Source organism: Myotis daubentonii, chromosome 13 (assembly GCF_963259705.1).
Source record: "Myotis daubentonii chromosome 13, mMyoDau2.1, whole genome shotgun sequence".
NCBI lineage: Eukaryota > Metazoa > Chordata > Mammalia > Chiroptera > Vespertilionidae > Myotis > Myotis daubentonii.
In genome coordinates, this window is record NC_081852.1 from 52135010 (window position 1) to 52158931 (window position 23922).

Genomic DNA, 23922 nt, shown 5'->3' on the forward strand with positions numbered 1-23922 from the left:
CTTAATAGGGCAGTACTTGGGGCATTTAGCTTAGATTTTCAAACCAAGCACAGAATAGCACTGTAGAAACATAAAAGCCATAAAAAATACAAATTTAAGGAGTCAGTTTCTTCTCAATTAGCTTCATCAACACTCTGAAAGCTAGAATCAACTAAGTCTAACAATACTTTTGGAGGGAAAAACTGGGCAAAGGAACCAAAGGGATACTTACTCCTTCCTGCATACTTCTGAGCAATGAACACTTGGACAATTACCATCTATTAAAGACTAGCCTAGCTGCAGACCTCAGGATTCAAAATCTTAGTTTTCCAAGGACTTAAAAGTCAAGCGTTTCCTCCAAGCCTGAATTGTTTCTCTGGTCAGAAATTCACTGCATCTTGCTAAAGTGAGTACAGGGCTTGAAAGGGGGAAAAACAAAACAAAAGCACATCAGTTTCACCAAGAAAGGGAAATCATGAGCCAGCAAAATCACAACCATGACTTTTGGCCTCAAGTTGAAAAGGTAGCTCTTCAAACAGAAAGCAAACCTTTTCTCATAATGAGTATAACCATGGCTTCTTTAGCTGTGCTCTTAAAAAAGACTGAGGATACAAATTATAATTTTAATTCCAGTAACCTAAGTCTGTACTGGTTTCATAAAAATGAACTGGTGAGGTGCTTGGTGGAAGTAAACTACCAGTTTTTATTTCTGGGAACGGAAAGATAATTTCAGTATCCATAATTTGACATTTTTAGCTAGTTCAGCTGTCAACTACCACAAGCCATGTTAGTCTCAGATCTGCTTTACCTCAAGGCCATAATAGAACCACCTCTATGTACATAAGCTGAAAGGCAAGAGGAGACAATCAAAGAACTTCACAGAAACCTAATATTTTCCATCTTATGTTTTCTTTTGCTATTTATTTTTAGCCAGGCCAAAACAAATTCTTAGAATGTCAATATTGGTTTCTGAACCTCTTAAGAGCATATCTATACAGATATGCTTGTTAAATACAATGTAAGGGGATTCAATTACTTGAGTTTTTGTTTGTTTAAACTACGGTATTACCTGTTATTTTGCCTGCTATGCTCTTCCTTTCCACTGCAGTAAAAATTCAGTGTTTAGCTTGCAACTCAAAAATCCTAGATACAAAGAATGTTCATATTTACTTGTAAATTACCATTTATAGTAATTGGTTGCTTCATAGTATAATACAAATACTTAATACAATTCAACAGGTATTTATAGAACTCTAAAGATTTTAATAAAATATAAACCTTGTTGGTTTTAATAATTTTGTATTTCAGTTAATATCAAAGTTAAGGCAAAGTCAAATCAAAGCTTTAAAAATATTTTTTGCCTGAATTTGCAAGTGGTTTTGTCTCTTTTAAGAATTATAATCTACCGACACACAATTTACAAAACTATGGTTTTTCCTTTGTTATTTGGTTTTCCTTTGCTACATTAAAGGCAGGCTCACTCAGCATTAGAACTGCACTGTAGTGGAAACATACACATGGCACCCTTTTGTGAAAAACAAGCATTTTTTTTAAAATGAGTTATTACAATAGATGGATGCATTTCATTTTAGTTTGATGCCCAGTCTTCATAATTGGGCTAAGAAAACTGCCACTTATTAAGGTAATTTTTCCTTCATTTCAAAAACTGCTTTTATACAGGGTGGACAAATTCGTATGGTAAAAGACATGCAAGTTATGATTGTTACAATAGCTTTAACTCAAAAGAATGTCACAATGGCATAGTAAACCTACTTTTGTGCACCCTTGTATTTACCCAAAAACATGGTTCTCAGCCAGAGATGTGCATCAGAATCACCTGTGGAGTGACAGCTATATCTTGGCTTAGATGATTCTGAGGTAGGGTCCAGGAATTCCTCTTTAATTTTAAACAAGCATTAGGGATGATTTTATTATAACCTGTATCCCCGTCCCATCAAGAAACATGCCTAAGACATTCTAATATAACAATTTTAACCTTTACTAGGGTGTACTTCTTATGAAGTTTGATAACATTTCAGTAGCATGTTTATAATTAGGGGCCAAATTGTAAGCAATGGGCATTATTATACATTTTGATATGAATTATTGTTCAAATTAAGGAAAAAAGATCAGGGGGGTGGAGGTGGTCAGGGAGAGGTCAATGGGGGGAAAAGGAGATATATGTAACACTTTAAACAATAAAGAATTTAAGAAAAAAAGGAAGATCAGATATTCACCATTACCACTCTGCACAGTAATAGCTAACACTTCTATAGTGCTTACCACATGCCAGATACTCCACTAAGCACTTTACACAAACTCATTCATCCTTACAATTTATTGAAACAAATTATTCTACAGCTGAAAACTGTAGAATCAAAGAGGAGTTATACACACAGGTAATAAATAAGGAAGCCAGGATTCAAACTGCAGTCTGATTCAAGTCCTTGCTCTTCTAATATAGTCTTTCTGCATGTTAATTTAAAAAGCATGTTATCTGTGATTAATACTACAATTTTAAAGTTTACATATTTTGGGAACATTAGGACTGGTCTTGAAGAATTCTTCAATTGTTCAATAACAACAAAATCAAATGTCAAGTTCTGAAAAGATGTATGCAACCATAGCTATTTGGGAGCCCTAAATGACTGACAGCACGATCGGTCAGTTACTGAGCTTGTCAAGCCTTTCTTGATGGGAAATTACATTAAGCTTCATAAGACCAAGTGTTATATTTGGTTTCAGAATATTGAGAGCTTAACCACCATCATTTGTAAAAGGTATTGGTATTATTATGAGATGCTACCAATTAAGCATCTTCTCGGCTTTAACATGACACAAGACACTCGCTCCAGGCGTCTTAACTTTTCGTTTAATCCAAAGACACTATCATCATCCTGGTACCTCGGACTTTTCAGAGCCACATCTAGGTCTTTTGACACAAGGGTTCCTGATCTCATGCTACATATGCCTACTTTAAAAAATATATTTTATAGAATATGGTCACCTTTACTCTTTTCTCCTCCTACTGCAAAGCCCTCCAGAAAAATTAATGTACAGAAAGGAAGGCCCATAGGGTCAATCAGACAAAGCACAAATCTCAACACAAGTCTTGCCTACACAAACACCAGGTGAGTGGTAAACATACCAAGGTAATCTCACCAAAAACCATTTGGTGTGGCCACTCAGTTATACCAAATGTCTGTCCTGTGGTTTTTCATTAAAAGGGTACAACTGCAATCCTTCATGGATACTGTTGATTAGTATGTTACAATTAATAACGAGAGCATTAGTATATTTATAAGTTTTTCAAGCTATGTGGCCCCTTTTCTACTGTAATTTGTACCTTGTGTGTAAAAAACGTTTCACCTTTTTTTCTACAATATGTGCGCTACTCAGTGGCCAAAAATGAAAGGAAAAAGTAATCTCTTGGGTTGGGAGGTGGAAAGGCAAGATGAAAAATTCTACCTCACCACTATCCTCCTGAAAGTTTCAATTTACCGAAAGAATTAAAATACATGAAATAAAAAATTTTATTTTCCCGGTAGCAAAAATTTATAAACTCCAGAGCACAAGCTCTTAAAATTGGTTTGCCCTTTGGAATCTTAATTCTTTATGTCTAATGGGAGTAGGTAAGGATTTATTGAAACCTTTAACATACTCATTTTCTTTTGCAGAAATGATGTATGCAAGTACATTGAGGCTTAATCATTATCAATGCTGGGAGCTACTAGTAAGATTTTACCTTTGTCATAACACACCCTGGAGATTTTAAAAACACTTTATTTAATAAAAGTTAAACATACAAAAACTGAAATTAACACATCCTGAAAATCACTGACTTCCATTAACAGGAAGACACTTTCCTATGCATATATTTGGCTTAAACTCAACTCAGGATAAATGTGATGTTCACTTATACCAGCAAATGCTGACAACTTGATCTAGTAAACAAAAATTACAAACTCAGCTACATGAACATAATATACAGGGGATTATGGTCAGATTAATGCACAAGAAATACAGTCCAGTCCATTTTTAATGATGAAACATTCAGTACTCTTGTTCATTAATTTAGCCGTTTTCTTTTCTTTTTTTTTTTTACAAAAATAGTATCTACACTGTATACAGGGCTATACATCAGCTTTTTGTTTTCTCATATAAACATTTCACATCCAAAAAAATGGTACCACTACCCTATGTGAAAAACCAACACAGGAGGGGGGAAAAATTAGAAAAGGTAGCTGGTGCTAAAACATGGTTTTTTACATAAAACTAAAACTCAGTGAAAAGAATAAAAGAGCTGGATACATTTTAGAGATGGTCTAACAGGCTTAGGAAACAAGTTATTGAAGGAAAAACCTGAAAACAGAATTGGACTTTTACAAGTTAACTTATTTTTTAGGTTTAATTGGCCAATAGCTAAGTTTAAGTTGAAGATAAGAAAAAAAAAATCTCTGTAAAGTTTGGTGTTTTGCCTTGATATTCCAGTGAATTGCTTTCAGAATACGTGGCAAGCTTTAAGGTACTGAAAGTTCCAGGTTAGGACGTTATAAAATGTATGGGGCCTGGTATCAGGAAGATCAACAATTCAACTAAGTGCTTTATGTAAGCAGCATCTATCTAGAAAAGTTGCGTTACCCAACAAACTTTGAGGAAACTGTGGTAGTAGTTATGAACCAAGTTAAATGAATAGCGGTTATCAAATGCAATTTCTTCAAGTTTCATTCTATTGAAGTCAAACAATGACAACAATGGTATCTTCCTTACTCATCTAACAAATAATTTACCTTTAGAAAAATATAAGGATAAAAAGGTAAATGTAAAGCCCTGCAGAGATGAAATCCAACAGTTTTTCTGATTATTGAGGCATCAAATGCCTGACATTGTACTTAGAGGTATCTTGATACTGTGTCATAGGTTTATCAGCAATTCCACAAGTTCCTACTCCAACTTTGCCAGTTACACTCTCAGGTGAAGCAAAAATACTCCTCTTTACCTAAGGAAAATGAAACAGAAACCGTTCTTGATTAGTTTTAGAAACAATAAAAATTACAAAATATACTCAGGAGAAGAAGAACCTGAATGCTCTTTTAAATAAAATCTACCAATGATGTCCAGCATAAAGGCATGTTAACAAAGCAAATGTGGTACAACACACTCTCTTGTATGTGGTAAAACAGCAAATAATTTTTCAAATTTTAGTTTACAGAAAGGTAAAAAACTAGATCTTTTGTAATTCCTGATATAAATTCTCATTTATAGTATTTCTATTGTAGAGACAGTGGCTAATGTAGATTCTTTCAATAAGCCAAACTGAAGATTGAAGAGAATTCTGAATTTAAGACCCAGTCATTTATTTTTAAAAACCTGTATATCTCCTTTTTCATTTTAATGACAGCTGCGCTTTTCAAATTTACAAATTATGATGAAAGGATTTACTAACCTGGCCTTTTTTGTTTTTAGAATAGGCCCTGTTGTTGAACTGTTGCCATTTCACTTTCTGGTCCTCTCTTTCCTGCTCAAGTTCTTTTATTCTCTGTGCTTTTTTCAAAGCTTTCTTCTTTTTATATTCACGCTGCTGGGCAATCATTTCTTTTCTGTGTGGATATAACAACTAAATGTCAACTCTTAAGATTTAAAACACGACTTCCTGAGGATATTTAATAATACAAAAAAAGAAAAGAAAAAAGAACGAAAATGAATAAACTTACATACTCTTCTCTCCTCATGAATAAAAGCACTAACATCAATGCCAATGACCGAGTGCTACTAATAAATGTTATTTGAAATATATCGCGCATACTTGGAAACTTTCAAACCTAACAGTAATCTATGGCCCATTTAAATAAAATATTTCAACTATGACTTTTTAGCTGATGTTTACATAGCTTTTGCCAGTTGTGTTTTAGGAATAAGATGAGTGTCAACAGATGTCTAAACCTTCTATCAATTTCTAAGTGGACAGTTAGCAAGTGTAAAATGCTGCATTTGGAAATAGTGTATGAAGAGATTAGAGGAACATAAATCCCTATTTCATTTAGATTGGAAGAGCACAGGAACACAAAAGGGAAATCAGAGCTAACAATTCTTAACACAAAAGCAACTGGGGTTTTCCAAAAACAGTAAATAAGATTAGAGCCTAAAGCTCTCATAGTAAGTTCTGCTTAGTTAACACTGAGGTCTCACCAAAAAAAGGATGAAGGAAGAGGTCTTTAAAAAGAGGTAATAAGATCTAGATTCCTTTGTATCGTATAATCACCACTATGAAGCCAAGTGTGGCTTTTCATACAGACGTCAAAAATTAAAAATAAGAGATGCTCTATAATCTGATTTTCTTATTGGGTTGCTTAAGTCAAATGTAATTTTAATTGATGACAATTTTCTTAAATTCAAATATATTTATGTAGCAACTTAAGTTTTGAAAACTCTTTGACAAATCCAAAAATGTAGATACTATTTCCCTGTTTTACAGACGAGGAAACAGAAGATAGGCAACTTGCTCAAAGTCATACCTTCTAGTATGACTAACTCCTTTTCTTTTCAGATCTCTCAAGTTTAGATGTCATTTTCTCAAAGTAATTTCCCCGAATGCCTCAGTGCAGTTTAGGTACCTGCTCTTTGTTCCCTAAAGTGCCCATATGTTTCATTCATGAACTCAGTCAGGACAAGGCCCAAGGTGGTTTTCTTCACTGTTGTGGAACCCCAGCATCTGGATGAGTGATAGTATACATAGTATCCACTTAAAAAATACTTACTAAATGCCTAAGTGGAAACCCAAATGTCCTCACCTTACCCTGGCATACAAATACAGAGAATGAATAACCTTTTATTGTTAATCTTCAAAATAATGGTAAGCAGTATTATAACCTTCTTATCCTAAACTAGCCTGCACAGATTCTGCAGACCACCTCAAATACCCAAATGGGGAAGATTACACTTAAAATGCTAAAAACACACTTACTTGGACATGGGTTTGCTGCCACTGTCCTCCTTTGTCTTCCTTCCTTCTTCTACAGGCTTCAGGTTCAACAGTGGAGTCACTTCAGCATTGCCATAGCCAGCAAAGGTGATTGCAGCAGTGCCGTTTTCTTCATCTATCTCCTCAATCTCCGCTTCATAACACCTGTAAAGATATCATGGCTGTAAGCAGGTGAGTAAAGGTTTAGTACTCAGCCTCCAAGACTTACACTGTAGTGATTCAACTATTACATGTGTTTAAAATAAAAGTTCTGTAATCAAATGACCCTTTGGCAAAGATAATGCAAGAGTGGTTGGAGTTAGCCATCTGGTATCCTAAAAGGAAGTCCTAATCAGTATTTGCCAGGAAAGTCTCTTACATGTCTACTAACAGTGCTTTAGTCAATCTCTTTGAAAAAAGATATTTCTTATAGGAATAATTTCAGTGTATGTACTTCATGGACATCTAAGACAGCCAACCATTCAATCAATTTTCAATTTGAGGAAAAAAGAATTTAGATTATTTTTTAAAATATCCATTTTCCTCTGCTTTCAGTTTTCTTTCCTCTGGGATCTTCGCCATTCTTCTGACCCAAAATTTAATCCAAAACTAAAAACTAAACTGTATTAATGGTAACCACCCAAGAATCAAATTGGCTCTATTAACCACATTGGCTATACAGAAAGATTAAAATAGGGTAGTTGAACTGAATAAAAACATCTTACCATTGTATATTAATATTTCATGTTATAGTTAGTTTTTTCTACACTTACTGTCCATCTTCACTCCAGATTGCCATACATTTGTCCCCTACTTTCCATGAATGAGTGGGCTGAGCAGAAGCAAAACAGTCTGAACTTGCAAGAGTTTCTGAAGGTTGAGTTGACAGAAGGTCTTTGGTTAGTTCTATAACTTCCTAGAAAGGAAAACCAAAAACCATAATATTATTTTTATAATTCACATTGTCACCTATTTTCAACCAAGCAAGTTCTTTCATTTTTTGATGACAACAGCTCTCACCATATAGCACTTACATACTCTACAGTTATTTGTAGTTCATAACAAAATTATAGTGTATGTACTGTGATTATCCCCATGCATAAACTGAGATACAGTATTTTATACAGTGTGGAGCTGAGATTTAAACCCAGACAGTTGCCTTTCAACTTAATCTCAAAAACTAGTAGAAATAATTGGGTAGACTTGAGCTTATACCATATGCATTATTTCTAAGTGTCAATTTTAGCTGACCAGATCTCTGCAAAGATGAGAAATAGTCAATTATGAAGGCCTGAGCTAGATTCAAGATCACTTATATCATGTCATATATGTATTTCATGACTACTGTTTTACAGGGTAATACAGTACTATTAAATGCCTAGCCAACATGCCTCATACCCCCAAACCCCAAAACACTTGAAGCAGCCTTATATCTGTAGTAATAAAAATGTTCCTGCTCATACATATTTCTACTAAAATACTGTAGGTATATATAAAAAGCCATTAGTCTTCCTATTCATTTATTATAAAGCTTACTTCATCCAGGTAAGCAAGTTACCAGGTTAGATTGAAAATATCCCAATACCTTAATGTTATACATATTAGCACATCTTCATTTAAAAGGAAAAAAAATAAATGTTAACACACACAGGCAAGCAATATCTTTCTGTGTGGCAAATATTTTTTGTAATTCAGGCTTATACTTATTGGCTTCATTTGAAGGTATTTGGGAGGGCTGGTTAAATAACTCAAGGAATAGTACAAATTGATAGATCTGTTCCCCATCTGCTATAATTTTACTCTAAAAACAACCCATATTATGTATCATCTTACCTGACTTAAGAACCTGCATAACTGTTCCCCTACTACTGCATACAAAATACCTTAAAACGTCATGTGTTTTTTGGGATAAACATTACCAAGTTAAACTCTGCACTGAGTTTCTTGTGGCTCCCATTGAGGTTTTATAAATAGTACTTCTGGTTCAGTAGCCAAGAAAGTTAAATATTACCTCTCACCTAAGATTCTGTATCTTCCTGGCTATTTCTGAAAAACTAGTATTTGAGCCTAAAAATGGGGGGAATGTTAAGCTCTTAGAGGAAGATCAGTTTTGTGAATTAAAGTTTGTGAATAAAAAATCTAGAAAACTCATATTTAAATTCAGTAGAGTAGTATCTTTAATGAAGTTTTATCAGGTGCCAAGTAGCCATCCAGATAACATTTAATTAGATGAACTTTTGAATATAAAGCAAATAAAGCAAAGACCTTCCAAATAAATATATCATGTACTATACAAAGGAGAGTAAATTATCAGTCCTGTTTTTAATAAACCACTTTAAGGGCTAGAAATGTAATCTAATCTAAGCCTGACTCAAGAGCCCATACAACCCCTATCATTAAATAATTCCATCTAACTAAGGATGATCATTTACCTACTAATGCACAAACATGAATTCTGCATTTGTAGGTTGAAGATTTAGAACTCTACTATTCTTAGGATAGATGCCTATCCTATTTTCATAAGAAAATACATTTTCACCAAAGAAAGGGGTCCTAAAAAGTTATAATTTTCAGAGCCCTGCACTGAAATGACTTTTTAAAAAATCCACAGCATTTATCCCTAGTTGTCCTTTTACTGTGCCATATTTTACATACCTCACCCAACAAACTATGAAGACCCTTCTAAATTTTTTCCTTCACATGTGCATACTGACCAAATTATGAGAGAAACTATTTTATGTATGAGGGGGTTCTTAAAGGTACATACCATTAATTACTTTTCCTCCCCCAAGTCTGAGTTCTGAAACTGCTCCTTCATTGACAGATGGGCAGCAGTTACAGTAATCGGCAATTCCAGGAAGCATCAGATGTTGTGATCTACATATCAGCAGGTCAAAGGGGATGCACTCAAGCACTCTGCTTACTGAAGGAAGGCGTTTCGGGGATGCAGAGAGCCACTGTAATATATGAGACAAGTGACTTGACCCCTGCCTCCTTTAGAACCAGTTTTATTCAGCAAAACAGCTTAATAAATTGACTATTTTTGTGATTATCATAGACTGCCTGGGGAGCTAGTCAGCTAGCTAGCCTGGATTTTACTATACCCACTTTTTTAAGTGAAAAAAGAAAGGCAACTAAAACTTCAGTAGATCAATTTGCTGCCTGCTGAGTAACTTTATTCTATAGGAAAGACAGTATATAAAGAGATAAAAATGGAAGCCTTACTGGCAAAATGGAAGTCATTGATAAAATGCAGAAAGAGTGTTTGTCGTAAGTGAAAGGGCAAATTCATAACCAGAATAAGACATTCCATAAGAGAAACACAAGAAAACAAAGAAGGCCACAAACTCAGTTTGACCAGACTTTTCAGCAAACATAAAAGGCAGTATTAAACATGTTAAGCGCCCATCCTGTTTTGTCTTCCAGGTGGTAAGTATAGTGTCAGTCACCGGTGACTGACTGGGCGCTTAATGTGTTAAGTATCAATGACCTGAGGTATATCCCAGAAAGCAGAGAAAAAAAAACAAGAATTTTAAACCCATGCTAAATAGAAGCTGTAACTAGTCAATAGAGACAACAATTATAGGTAGAAGCAGATATCCAAACACTTACCAGAATTTTATCTAATCTTAAATGATGCCTTCCACCTTTTAGTAGTTTTTAGTTTACACACACCTAAATCTAGTGACCAAAATGATTTTTTTCCCTCATGACAGACTAAGAGGAAAAGAAACTGTGATAAGGTCTAATTAGGAAAAACATTCTGTATGGCTACCTGAACTGTTAGAACTTAAGCTTCTAAATCTGTGCCAACCAATAAGGTAGTCATACAGGCTATTTCATTACCTAAAATTAAAGATTCAGATTTTTAGCCATACTTTAAACATGCAATAGCCACATGTGCCTAGTGACTCCAGTATTGCACAGCAGATACAGAACATTCTCATCATTTCACGAAGTTCTATTGTACAGTGCTGTTATAGAAGTGATTTTACAAGACGGATAAATGAGCCCCAGGGCATTTGTGTTCTTACTCCAAGGCCTATCCGAACTTCCACTACAGGTCATGTCAGTATACGGCAATTCTGTCCAAGCTCTGGCAATTTATTCTAGAAATATTAAAAAGACCTCATAATCATGCTGTTTCAACCTTCACCCCCAATTCCCCTTGATCAGTTCCACACAGACCCTTTCTCCCACTGCCCAGGAGGCAATATATACAACCTTGCACACAATGTTTCTTTTTTATTTCTTAAAAAAAAAAAAAAAAAGGACTGCTTTTAAATTGGTGAAAAATGGGGTGTGCCAGGATCTTCCCTTGAGGCAAGAAGTTGGTCTGGGAGTGGGAAAGATTGCTCTCCAAACATTTCTTCCTTATTGACTAGCACCCTAAAATCTATTGGCCTGACTTCTACAAATTGAAAAAGGGTCCCGTGTTCTGTGTTTTTAAAAAATAACATACCAGGCAAGTTTTGTTCAGTGATTAGAGTCAACCTGGGGACTGCAGTGTCTCAGGTTCTGTTCCCGGTCAAGGGCACATACCCAGGTTGCAGGTTCCCCAGCTCCGGTAGGAGCGTGTACAGGAGGCAACCAATCAATTCGTCTCTCTCACATGATGCTTCGCTTTCCTCCCCTCCTTCCACTTTCTCTAGAAATCAATGGAAAAAGACATCCTCAGGTGAAGATTAAAAACAAACAAACAAATACCATTGCAGCAACTTCATTAGAGTTTATCCTAAATCTAGAATTTAAACCTGAAAATAGTCAACATCCTAATTATGCCCACATAAGCTCTTTCAGAATCCTGAATCGGGACTTCATGTCAAATAAGTTTCATTTGTTTGCAGTTCTAATATTCCTAAAATATTAATAACTTTAAAAGGCAAAAGATGATAAAGAGAGGGAAAGAATTACTTAGATAAGACAAAGATGATTCAAGTTTTGTACTGAAACAGTAAAGAAAGAGCATCTAATCAAAACACCTTTTAAAACTTTCCAAAACATGAGGTTCAAAACTTTAAGTCTCAAATTTGTTAAGATGGAAGTCATATATATTTACAAATCTTTTATGTGGAGTTTTTATTAATCAACCTAGTGTTCTGAGAAATAATAGATATTTACTATTATGACTTCATTTGTCTTGAGACAACCCCTGCCCAGGACAGGATTTTAAAAGCAGGTTTCATACATACTGAACTCTCCCATGACAAACAAGACAAGTTAGGATCCCTTTCACATAGATCAATTTAACTTCAACAAGTGTCAACAACTACACTGAAAAACCTACCCTTTAAGTTCAAACATGAAGTAACATTTATGCAGAAAACAAGTATCTTTTATGTTTTTATAATGTGCTTTCAATACAAAGTGTTACCTGCTAGCTTTGATACACACACACACACTCTCATTTTCAAGGACTTGTGGCATTAACAAGTATTTTAATCAGGTTTTATCTTTCTCCTTTAATTTTAGTTACTTTTTGAACTAAACTTCCTTTGCCAGGTCTTTAAATGTAAAAGTACTTTCCACTGTAAAGTTATATATCTCTCTTCTCTAGTAAATCTGAGACTCCTAAAATCAACTTATTATTATTAAATGAACACACAAGGTTTACATATCAAAGGACAATGCTTCACTCGTTTTGATGTTTGCAAACTGAGGAAACAACCCTACTTTTACAGCCACGGATGCCTATGCGAACATACACAAAGGGAAAGGGTAAACGCCACCTCCAAGGGGTGCCTTGGACACCTATAGTTCTAAGCAAGAAATCATTTGAAAAAGACAGAACTACTCTTTTTGAATAATGTAGCAGTTAAGTGTCCCCTCATACTTACTTGTAAATCTTTTTTTAATTTTAGCAAATCTTCATTTTCTCCATTTCCAGACAGGGCAGCTTCAACTTGCTGGAGCTGAGCTTTGTAGCTTGCCAGCTGTTTTGCTAGATCCTCTGACATCTGGAGGGGAAAAGGGCAAGGCCATGAAAACTGAACAACAAAAACACACAAACATTGCCCTAGCCAGTTCTGCTCAGTGGGTAGCGCCTCCGTCCACAGACTGACGGGTTCCGGGTTCGATGGCGGTCAAGGCTGCAGGCCCTGATCCCCAGCACCTGGGGGAGGCAACCAATGGATGTGTCTCTCTCACATCGTTGTTTCTCTCTGTCTCCCCTTTCCTTCCACTCTATCGCTGAAAAAAAAAAAATCAATAGAAAAATATCCACGGGTAAAGATTAACCAAAAGAAAAGAAAAGAAAAGAAAAGAAAAGAAAAATATCCTAGGGTGAGGATTAACAACAAAAAAGCCCACAAACATTTAAAACAAAATTCCCTGTCTGCCTGAATTAACCTTGCCAATGCCGCTCCCAACTCACTGCAATTCATTGCAGCTTAGTTTATCACCATCACCTCTACTCTTAGTTTCAGAGAAAAGCTGATGTGGAAACTCGAGAAATTCTAATTTTCTTTAAATTCCTGTAATAAGGAAAGCACTGCGGTCGGTTCATTTAAAAGGGTTATTAGATCGTCACCGGCCTCCCCCCTCAAAAGACATTAATCTGTTGGAGTGAAGACTTCTAAAAATATATTTACTACAAACACTAAAGAATACTTCCAAAGCCAAATGTGAATGGCTTTTGGATTAACTACACAAATAACTCTCTTTACATGAGCTACTCTATTAATGTGTGTCTAAAAGCTCTTCTCCGAGCTGAGGTCTTCCGCCCAGTCACGTCAATAATGCCGGCTTGTTTCCTTCCGCGCAAGCAACAGCACACACTCCCGTCTGGGCATTCCGGACCGAGCCTTCCCGCAAGTCCTCCTCCTCCTCCTGGAAGTAAGGGGCCAGCGCATCCGCTCCCGGTGTACGAGCGCACGCACGCCCGGGGCTCGGGGCCCTCGGTCTCAGCTCCCGTCAACGACAGGCTGGGATCTGGAAGGGCTCCAAGGCGTGAGGGCAGGCCGGGCTGCTCGCCTCCCATCCACCCGCCACCCCAAAGCCCGCCACAACGCGGCCGATCATCTCAGACCTCCAAGTAATTCAAACATCAGCTTCCAGGGACGCCGAGCGGACGCCCGCGGGGCCGGGACCCCACACCCCCAACAGGCTCCGCCGGAAACGGCCCCGGTCGCCCTTCAGAAGCCTCCCGCGTCCCAGCCCCACCCGACGGGTATCCCGGCTTAGCCACGTTCGCCGCCGCGGCCCGGAGGCCCCGACCCCGCCGGCGCCGCTCAGGGCCCAACGCTGGGTGGGAGAGGAGACCGGGGCTCCCGACACTGTGGCCGGCGGCCAGGCCTCTCCGGCGCCGCCGGCTCCTCGGCCTCGGGCCTCCCTTCCACTCGGGAGAGGCCGCGGCCCGGCGAGGCCTCACTCCTTCCCTCACCGGGTTTGTTACCTTGTGTGGGGTTGGGGTCGGGGCGGCGGGAAGGGGTCGGGGCCAACGAGCCCAGGGGTGGTTGCGGCAACAGTAGCCGCAAGAAAAATCTCCCCGGCGACACCAAGGCGGCGACTCTGAAAAGAACTCGGTCGGCGGTAAGGGGGAGGGGAGGGAAGCCCGGCACTGGGAGGAGGAAAGACAGAGGCGGATGAAATTTCGCGAGAGTTAAAAGCCATCGCGAGACGCCGCTCGGGTCACGTGACTCGCAACGCCCAATAGGCCGCCAGCCCTTACTTGCGTTAGGGACGCAGAGTGGGCGGGGTTTAATGGGACGGAAATTGCGTCGCTGGACGGCGCCTGGCGCCGAGTGCAGGTTCGTCCTTCCAGTTCCGGCTGGGCGTCGGGGCGTCGTGGGCTTCTTTTGGGACTGGGTGTCGGCGTCCTGCTTGAGGTTCCCTGGGCATTCATGGCGCGTACCGCCTGCGGCGAGCAGCGCTGGGGGATGGGAGTAACGGGGTTTAATGCAGCGATCGCACTAGCCGTTGGTTCTCCAAGTGTCGTCGTCCGCTCAAGTTTGAGAACCACCGCCTTTTATAATCATGAAAACCTAAGTCGTCACAACAAAAAACTAACTTGTGGCCGAACCTATTCGAGATGTATTTATTTTAAACCTATTTTGTTAGAACAGATGTGTTTTAAATTCGTAATATGGGTTCTATCTGGCTTGGTAGAGAACAGTCTCCAAGTTCGAGTCTTGAGTGGTAAACGGTGGTGTGACCGCCTTGATTTATGTTTAAAAAGGAATGTGGCCTCTCCCGCCCGCCTGGCTCCTTAGTTGAGTGTCGACCTGTGAACCAGGAGGGTCAGGGCACCTGCCGGGCTTTGGGCTTGATCCCTAGTGTGGGGAGTGCAGGAGGCAGCTAATCAATGATTCTCTCTCATTGATATTTCTCTCTCTCCCTCCCTCTCCCTTCCTCTCTGAAATCAATAAAAATGTTTTTTGGTGCGTTTTTGTTTTTGTTTTAAAAAGAAATGTGGCCCTAGCCAGTTTGGCTCAATGGATAGAGCATCAGTCTGCGGACTGAAGGGTCGCGGGTTCCATACCCATCGAAGGCGCGTGTGCCCTGGTGTCAGGCTCGGTCCCTGGCCTGTCCGGGGCGAGGGGGAGGCAACAAATCAGTGTCTCTCTCTCTCATCGATGTTTCTCTCTGTGTCTCTCCCCTCCCTTCCACTCTCCAAAAATTAATAGCAAAAGATTCTCGAGTGAGGGTTAACGATGGAAAATATCCTCAGGTGAGGGTTACCGACAAAAAAGGGAATGTGTATGAAGCGGTTGTGTTTCTAATAGTATACACCATGTTACTTCTGAATGGTTGCAGGAGATTGGAGTGAAAGCCAGATGTTTTCACTGATTACCCCTTTTACTCTTTACCCTTTTTTCTATACATATGTAACTTTTTTCCAGTTAGACCACCTATAAAAAAACAAAAAAGGTAAAGACCCGTGGCACAAAAAGGCCAGGAAAGAACTTTCTCTGGGAGGTTGGGGTCTGTTGCTAGAACCTTAAGGCCCTCTTCCCAGGTGGGCTAACTCTTGGTCTGTGGCATCTTTGCCTTAGCGTCTTCTTGGGGGTTTGGTTGTTTGTTTTGAAGGGATCTTCCCTTTTCTTCTCTGCATACACACACATATCCCTCATTGAGTCATAATCTACAGAGATGGCAGTTTGCAGGAACTGGACATGCTGCAGGGGGCAGCAGCATGCAGCTAGCTTTAACGAGGAAGACAAACCAGAAAGGATGAACTTTTCCTTAATATATAGTAGAAGTTTGTTTAAAATACAGTGTAGTTTTTGACAACTGCTCGTATTCTAATTGTGTATTAAAATTAATGCCAGAAGGCTCCTCCTTGCATATAAAATAAACTTTGCAGTTGTGTAAAAATCTCTCAAGTAACAACTCTTCACAAATCTTCTAGATGAGAAAATAGGAAAATATTATAAGCTCCAGTATAGATTTATTTCTCATCTGGATAGTTTTTGTTTTCAGGATTGCTTTTAGTCTCTCCCTCTGTGCAACATAGGTTATATTGGGGGTGGGAGGAAGCTATCTTAAAGTTTAGTTCCTCACAAAGAAATGGTAACAGTTGTATACACGGTGCCATTTTTACATGTATTCATTTAATTTTCACAATGATTCTATGTGCTATTAAAGACATGATTCTATGTGCTATTAAAGACAAAACTGGAGCAAATATAAACTGATTTAAGAGTATCACTTCAAATAGGTGTTCTGTCTTCCCACTTCCTTTGAAGTATCAAAATCTACTTTCAGTGTCTGATTTTTAAAACATTCTCTTTCAACCTGGCCAGCGTGGCTCAGTGGTTGAGTGTCGACTTATGAACCAGGAGGTCAGGGTTTGATTCCGGTCAGGGTACAGGATCGAAGCAGTTTGATTCCTGACCAGGGCACATGCCCGGGTTGCAGGCTCAATCCCCAGTGTGGGGTGTGCAGGAGACAGCTGATCAATGATTCTTTTTCATAATTTATGTTTATATTTCTGTCTCCCTCTCCCTCTCTGAAAGCAATACAAGTATATTTTTAAAAATTCTCATTCAAATTTAGTCATGTTTATTCTTCAAAAAGAGCAATCTAAAATCTCTAGTTCTTTAAACCTAGTATTTATTTTAGTGAAAGTCAGTAGTAAATAAAAAATAAAGACTCCAAAGTTGTCATTAGAATATACTATTTCACTTTTACCTATCTTTCAAAGAAAACACTTAAACTGCTAAAATTAAACTATAGCAGTTGCCTTTGGAAATGTGCCAGTCCACTGCAGGGCACAATAAACTAATATAGTCCACGTCAGCGGTCGCCAACTGGTGGTCCATGAGGTCCGAAAGGTTGGCGACCACTGGTTTAAGAAAACTTTTGGAGCAGTGGTCGCCAACTGGTGGCCTGTGGACCACTAATGGTCTGTGAGGTCCGAAAGGTTGGCGACTGCTGGTCCATGTTGTATTCCTTCCGACTAAGTGTAGCCCCAGGTTTGCCCACATTTTTTTTGTTCCCTCAACAAATGCCTGGGGAGATGAATTAGAGATGTGTACACAGTCATCATTGCTTATGCTCTTTGCCCTCAGTCATAATAGGTATTTTGAATGTTTGGATGGGGGTTTGCTGCAGGGCAAGCTACTGGCTTTTTGTGCTTACTGAGTATTTGGGGGTACAGTGCCTTGAAAACATATCCTTGGATGACTTATAGGGCATCATTCACTTGAGGTTGATGGAAAAACAACCTTAAATGAGTGCTGACCAATGCAGGTGCCCATCAGTCAGAGCATCCCTGCTTTGTTCACACAAGTCTGCATTGCCTTGCCAGTCTCAGGATGTGCATCCCCAGCTATTCTGTTTTAGGTGTAGCACTAACGAACAGAAAACTGCCACTGGAAACAGACAGCAAGGATTCTTCCAGCTCGGAGAAGACTATGATCAGAGGCTTTACAGGGATCAGAAATGGCAGGGTCATTCACGGTTCTTTAGACCCTATATGAGGATGGTGTTTAGCAGTACTTTTACATACATTCTTTGTGGGGCATATTCTGAGGGCAAAAAGAACAAAAACAAACACATCACAGATGTATTGCCAATAGTACTATTGATAATGTAATTTTGAAACTTTCATGTCTAGTATAGATAAAGTATATAATATATGTATGCTAGTCAAAACTCTTAGGAGGAAAGAAAAATAGAAAAGAGTTTTTGGGGGAAGCCCTCTAATGACATATGATGTAATGTTACCCAGTGGAGAGCGCCCAGATATCTTGATGTCTAGGTACCATTGCCCACACAAGAACCAGCATTTCTCCAAGAAGTGGTTGATTTCAGGTCTCAGGCCCAGAAAGTACAAAAGTGAGCCTGGAACATCTTGCCAGAAAGCCAGGAAGGGCCCCAAAACTAATAGGATCAGGCCAAAATTTCACCGACCAGCTTGAAGGGACTCCATTAGCCAGATGTGAATCAATGAGTCTTAAAAGCATAACGAATGCCATATATTATCAAAGCATTGAGTTTATTTTTAGAATCCATAAGTTCAAAGTGATAATCAAAATCAAAGGTGGGGGGGGCCTTTTTTTTCTTTCTAGAGGCGTGCCAGGCAATAAATGTCAGTGGAACGATAGAATTGGAAAAATCACCATGTGCAGTCCCCAGTGATTTAGGCATAGGTTAGCCACAGAAACTAAAACCCGTCTTGTAAAAGGAGATAGGAAAAAGGAATATGTTTACACAGCGTCAGTATCACCCCACAGAGTACTTAGTAATGACAAAGGGGACTATACACCATATAATAAAGAAATTCAAGCCACCAGCTTAACCTAGCGATCATACTTACCACCACTAATGGTGGAACAACCTGACTTTAAATGCCTCTTGATTTGATGCAACGTTACATAACAACTTCACTTATGAAGAAGCCTTGCCCAAAATACTTAACCTGAATACCATCAAGCCTTTTGACCCAACTTCCAGTTTACAGGGGTAGAGGAACAAGTAAAATAACCCTAGGGAAAACTCGGGCAGGTCCAGAATGTGGGACATTCCATAAGAAAATTGACCTAAATTCTTCAAGTCAATATTATTAGTAATAGTGGAAGACTGTTCTAGATTGAGACAAAAGACATACCAGTGAAGTGCAATGGGTAAAGTTTGGTGAGTCTCATCTTGGAAAAACAAAGCTATAAAAGAAACTTTGAGGACACTTTAGGAAATTTGAATATGAACTAGATATTAGATGATATTGAATTATTAATTTTATTAGCTGTGAAATTTACATAGGTTACTTACAATGTCCTATTTAGGTATTTAGGGATGAAGTACTATAACACCTGTAACATACCTTCAGGTGGTTCAGCCAAAAAATTATATGAAGTTGTACAAAATTCACGTGTGTATGAATATATATTTGTATGGAGAAAATAAAACGTGGCAAAATGTTAACAACCATCGTGGAAGCATATATGTGTTCATTGTACTAGTCTTTCCACTTTTCTGTATGTTTCAAATTTTTTTCAAAAGAAAAAGGTGGAGAAGTGTTCATAGACTAGCTAGAATAGTTTTGAGAGCCGTTGTATGTTTGGAGAATGATGGGGTAAAACAGCAGATGGTTAAGGGGAACTAGGAGCTAGCTGTAGCTTAACAACTCAGAAGTAGTATGGAAGATTAGAAAAGCCTATGTGTGGTTGTCAGAAACAAAAGGCTGTAAGAAGCCAGATGGGTCACGGCTTAGCAGGAAGATGTGGGCAGTGGAGGCCGAAGCAGTCACAGGATCTCTTTGAAGGCCAGGAAGGAAAGCATGAGAAAGAATTACTTTGACTTCCCCACATACAGGAGACACTCCAGTGGGCCTTGCCTTCTGATGTGGTAACCAGAGCTTTTTTCATTTTTTTTTTTTTTTTGGCCCTGTTTGGCTTTCTCATATAATAGCCTCCAGCGGTAGTCTTAAGATGATCTTTTATTTTTAAAAAATATTTTTATTGATCTCAGAGAGGAAGGGAGAGAGAGATAGAAATATCAATGATGAAAGAGAGTCATTGATCTGCTGCCTCCTACACACCCCACACTGGGGATTGAGCCTGCAACCCCGGGCATGTGCCCTAACTGGGAATTGAACCATGACCTTCTGGTTCATAGGTCAATGCTCAACCACTGAGCCACACCAGCCGGGCTTAAGATGGTCTTTTAAACCTGGAGTTAATTGGATTCATCCACATCACAGCCCCTAAAAGTACCTTCTGTATCTGGATGTTTCCAGATGTTTATGTCACCGGTTTATTTATCCTAGAAAGTTTATTGCAGAAAAAGCCTAGAACATTTCACATCACCCTTATTGTACAGTAAATAATAGAACACTCTTTTTTTTTCTTTTTTTTTTTAAAGGATACTTACATCAAACAACAGGTGGTAGGGGATATATGTTCCTAAATGTAAAGAGAAACCAAAATGAGACCCAGAGTTTTGCCCCATTAAGACTGTTGGCCCACAGTTTGATATAGTCACATTTAGCCGTTTTATTGCTTACAGTGTCAGCAGTTGAAAACAAAAAAACAATTACAGACTGGAGACCTTAATGCCCAAAGAACCCATTAGGTGGCAGTGGGGACACAGGCATCTTTTGATGTCTGATTCCAAACGCCACCCCCACCCCCACCCCCCCTCAGAGATGGAGCTTGAGTGGAGGAACATTGCCATGCAACTTTGTGGAGCAGTAGACAGGGGAAAACAAACAGCCAAAAAACAATGGTTTATAGTATCCAAGAAATGAAGAACTGATAGTCACCTGTACTCAACTCCTATTCTTGCCTTTAACATCCTCAGTTTTGTTGTTGTTGTTTGTCCTTGCTCTGATTCTTTTATCCATAGTCCTTTAGATCGCTTGTGTGAAGTGTGGCTCATTGTGTTCAAGGCCCCACTACCTTTAATATGGGTTTTTATAGCAACAGCCTCATTCTCTCTAACTAGTGCTCATGAGAGACTGTTTGTGGGCCTGCTACATGTCATAGGTTGGGGTTCCAAGGAAAAGTACTCTGAGATTTCTGTGCACGAGGTTTGTTGGGTAATGCCCTTGGGAACATCACCAGTGAGAGGTGACAGAACAGCACTGGACAGAGGGAGAAGCTGCTTCGATGCATATGCAGAAGTGGCCTCAGCCAATCCTGTAGGAGCTATGGAGCTGGGTGGCCCTTCTGACATGCTCCCCTCCCCCACCCCCTTAAGTTAAGGGAGCCAGGGCTTCATACCCAGCCCCAAATGATCAGCCAATAGATGCAGGCTGCCCTTGTGAAGGGGCTAAGAGCAATTTAGTTGAACACTGCCAGCCACCAACACTCCCTATGTCTAGGAGAATGAGAACCTCCGTCCGCAGCGGGGAATCTGGGCAGGGTACCACAGCATCCCCTATTTTTGGCATCTCTGATGCTGCCTGTCTTGCAGAAGCTACCCATATTAGAAACTCTGAAACAATGTCACCTTCTCAATCTTGTTTTCCTCGCATTAAAAGCTAATGGAAAAATACCTCTGCACTTCCTGCAGATGATATCATGTTTGTTTCAAATTGATTTCTGATATATATATTTTTTATGGTGTAGAGCTCGCTGAGGCATGAGCATCTCAGGTACAAAGACTAAGCATTTCCTCTGTTGAAGAATGCTCCAAAAATTTTTGGCACAATTTGGTGATTATTTATTCCAACACATCAAAAGCCATTAGAGTGCATTTTATGTATTTTTAAAGAGAAATAAATCATATTTTCTGAAAATAGCCTAATTGCAGGAAGAAAATGCATAATCGACTATTAGAGGTTTTAAAATTTATATTTTTGCCTGACTTTGTTGCCTTTTGTATTCTGTGACTCTGAGGCACTTTCTGCCCGTTTCAGCTTCAGGAATCACTTTCCCCCTTATATTGTAGACATTTGACTAACTCCACCACCTCAGAGTCTTCTGGATGGATGTATTCCCTCTTCCCCTTGCTGCAGACTGGCTGTCATCAATTCTCACCTGCTTGATGCAATAGACTAAGAATGGGATTCCTTCTCAGAGATGCATCTTCTACATGTGGCTGCCAAATTGATCTTCTGGAAACACGAAATATGCCTACTACTCCTACCTGTTAAAAATCTCAACTTGTTACCTCACCATATAAGGCCATTAATGGTATGGCCACAGTCTGCTTTTCGGCCTGAGCGCTGAGCACATACATACTCCGTGTACAAACCTGCCCTGCTCTTTCTCGCCTTACTGGTTGGCCTCTCATTCTTTTTCCCACTTCCCTGTCTGAAAGAATATCTTTAACGGCAGCCCAGTTCCAATTAAACATTGATACTGCTCACCAGCATTCACAGGCGAAACACCTTGCTTCTCTCTCCTTCAGTATTTTCACATCTAGTAAGAGCACCCTGGACTATTGGGGTTTAGAACAGAGTTCCTCTAGGCATTATATCCACAGGGCTGGGATGACCTCTTGTTCTTCGTTGCATCTTCAACACTTGGCAAGGTGTGCCTGGCACTAGTAGAATTGAAAACATGGGAGAAGCCAACTTTTGATAGCAGTGAACATTGTATTTGACTTTGGAGAATATTCTAAAGATTTCTTGTACTTAGTTATATTTCTCTGACACATGGGCACATGATACCAGTTTCTTCGTAGGTTCTTACTGTAGTGAGATGCAAGGCGTTCATGTTTTGAAGCATTTTCTTGGTGGGGAGAACTTTTGATTGATCCTAATTAACAGTGCCTCTCTTTCCAGGCAGTTGACCTGTGTGTTTGCTGGTAAGGATATATGTACAGAAAAAAAACAGGATTGTAATAGCTTGATTATGAGCAATTTAATCAGTGTATCTCTGGGTTTTTGGTTGGTTTGTTTGTTAGTTTGTTTCTGATTAGCTACCTAATTTGATGCTTTCTCCACGGGCAGAGTGAAGTAGAACCAGTCAACCCAACAGTCAATGGAAGAATAAAAAGCAACTGAGACAAGAAAGTGGCTACAATTTATAGATCTATGTGACCATTTGTCATGTGGTTTATGAAGAGTATTGCACACAAAGCCCATGTTCATTTACACTCTTTGCTATGACTTGTAAAGTGGCTAGGGTAGTCATGTTACTTTTTCTGTCTCATCTGAAAAAAAAAAATAAAAGAGGATATTTCCCTGTCTCACAAGACAAACAAATTAATGTGACTATAATATCTGCTTCTAACAGTTTGTGAGCCTATATTAAATGGCCATGGGCTTTTTTGGTTGTAATTGACATTCTGTCTCGTCTTACTGTTTTTATTCTGCATTGCTCGCAGATCTCTATCTTACGATCAAAGGAAGACATGTCAACATGCTTGACTACCAGTGGAACAGCACGCTGGACCTGGGATCCGTAGTTCTAGTGAGGATTCTGCCTCTCGCTAGCTGTGAGACTGGCCCATATTAGTCCTCTAATGGTAAGCTCTATTAAGGGATTTCTGTGTATGAAATTCCATCTCATCCCGTCTCTGCCCATCCTACGCAGGCCAACTCCCAGATCTAGGTGTTCATTGTAGACTCAACACATGTTCGCTAAAGGAGGAAGCTATCTCTTGAGAGCTGACTTCTCCTTTTACTTTACAGGGAAAGAAAGGTCACTTGGCAACAACTTCCTTTGATAATTCCCCCCTCCAGCACACGCACCTAAAAATGATTTGTGTTGATTCATTCTTGGAAAGATTTTTAAAATGACTGTTAAAATTTAAATCATGTATACAACCAAAGCATCATTAAAAAGGTAGAGACATGCTACAGACCATGAGAAGATATTTGCAATAAAGAACTAGTAACCAGAATACTTTTTTTAAAATCCTATATATCATTAAGAAAACAGGTAAATAACCCAATGGAAAAGTTAATACACACAAGTCAGAGGAGGAGAAGATATGAAGAAACCGTTTATGTAAGAAAGAACCCCAAATGGCCAATAAATATCTAAAAATACTCAAGCCCTAGCCGTTTTTGGCTCAGTGGATAGAGCATCGGCCTGCGGACCAAAGGATCCTGGTTTCGATTCTGGTCAAGGGCTCAGACCTTGGTT

The 23922-nt window shown here is 39.1% G+C and overlaps 1 protein-coding gene and 1 long non-coding RNA gene across 2 annotated transcripts in view; one reads left to right on the forward strand and one right to left on the reverse strand.

The window, feature by feature from the left end:
• Window positions 1-3744: 3744 nt before the first annotated feature.
• On the reverse strand, window positions 3745-14482 carry SMNDC1 (survival motor neuron domain containing 1). The gene is made up of 6 exons (XM_059661355.1): window positions 14334-14482; window positions 12778-12897; window positions 7714-7856; window positions 6944-7105; window positions 5426-5579; window positions 3745-4978 (listed from the first exon to the last, which is right to left on the reverse strand). The coding sequence occupies exons 2-6, from the start codon at window positions 12895-12897 to the stop codon at window positions 4841-4843; spliced, it is 717 nt and encodes a 238-aa protein (XP_059517338.1). The 5' UTR covers window positions 14334-14482; the 3' UTR covers window positions 3745-4840.
• Window positions 14483-14539: 57 nt separating this feature from the next.
• LOC132214323 (uncharacterized) overlaps window positions 14540-23922 on the forward strand; it is a 33397-nt gene continuing 24014 nt past the window's right edge. Inside the window, exons 1-2 of the long non-coding RNA XR_009448260.1 lie at window positions 14540-14688; window positions 23159-23299. This is a non-coding gene — a long non-coding RNA (uncharacterized LOC132214323). The remainder of the gene's footprint in view (window positions 14689-23158; window positions 23300-23922) is intronic.

Bases quoted from the DNA above. Each gene is read 5' to 3' on its own strand.
- SMNDC1 (XM_059661355.1), bottom strand. From the start codon at position 12,897: ATGTCAGAGGATCTAGCAAAACAGCTGGCAAGCTACAAAGCTCAGCTC. The intron at 7,106-7,713 runs GTAAGTGTAGAA...ATATCTTTACAG, and splicing joins ATCTGGAGTGAAGATGGACA to GTGTTATGAAGCGGAGATTG. The intron at 5,580-6,943 runs GTAAGTGTGTTT...ATATCCACACAG, and splicing joins GGCAGCAAACCCATGTCCAA to AAAAGAAATGATTGCCCAGC.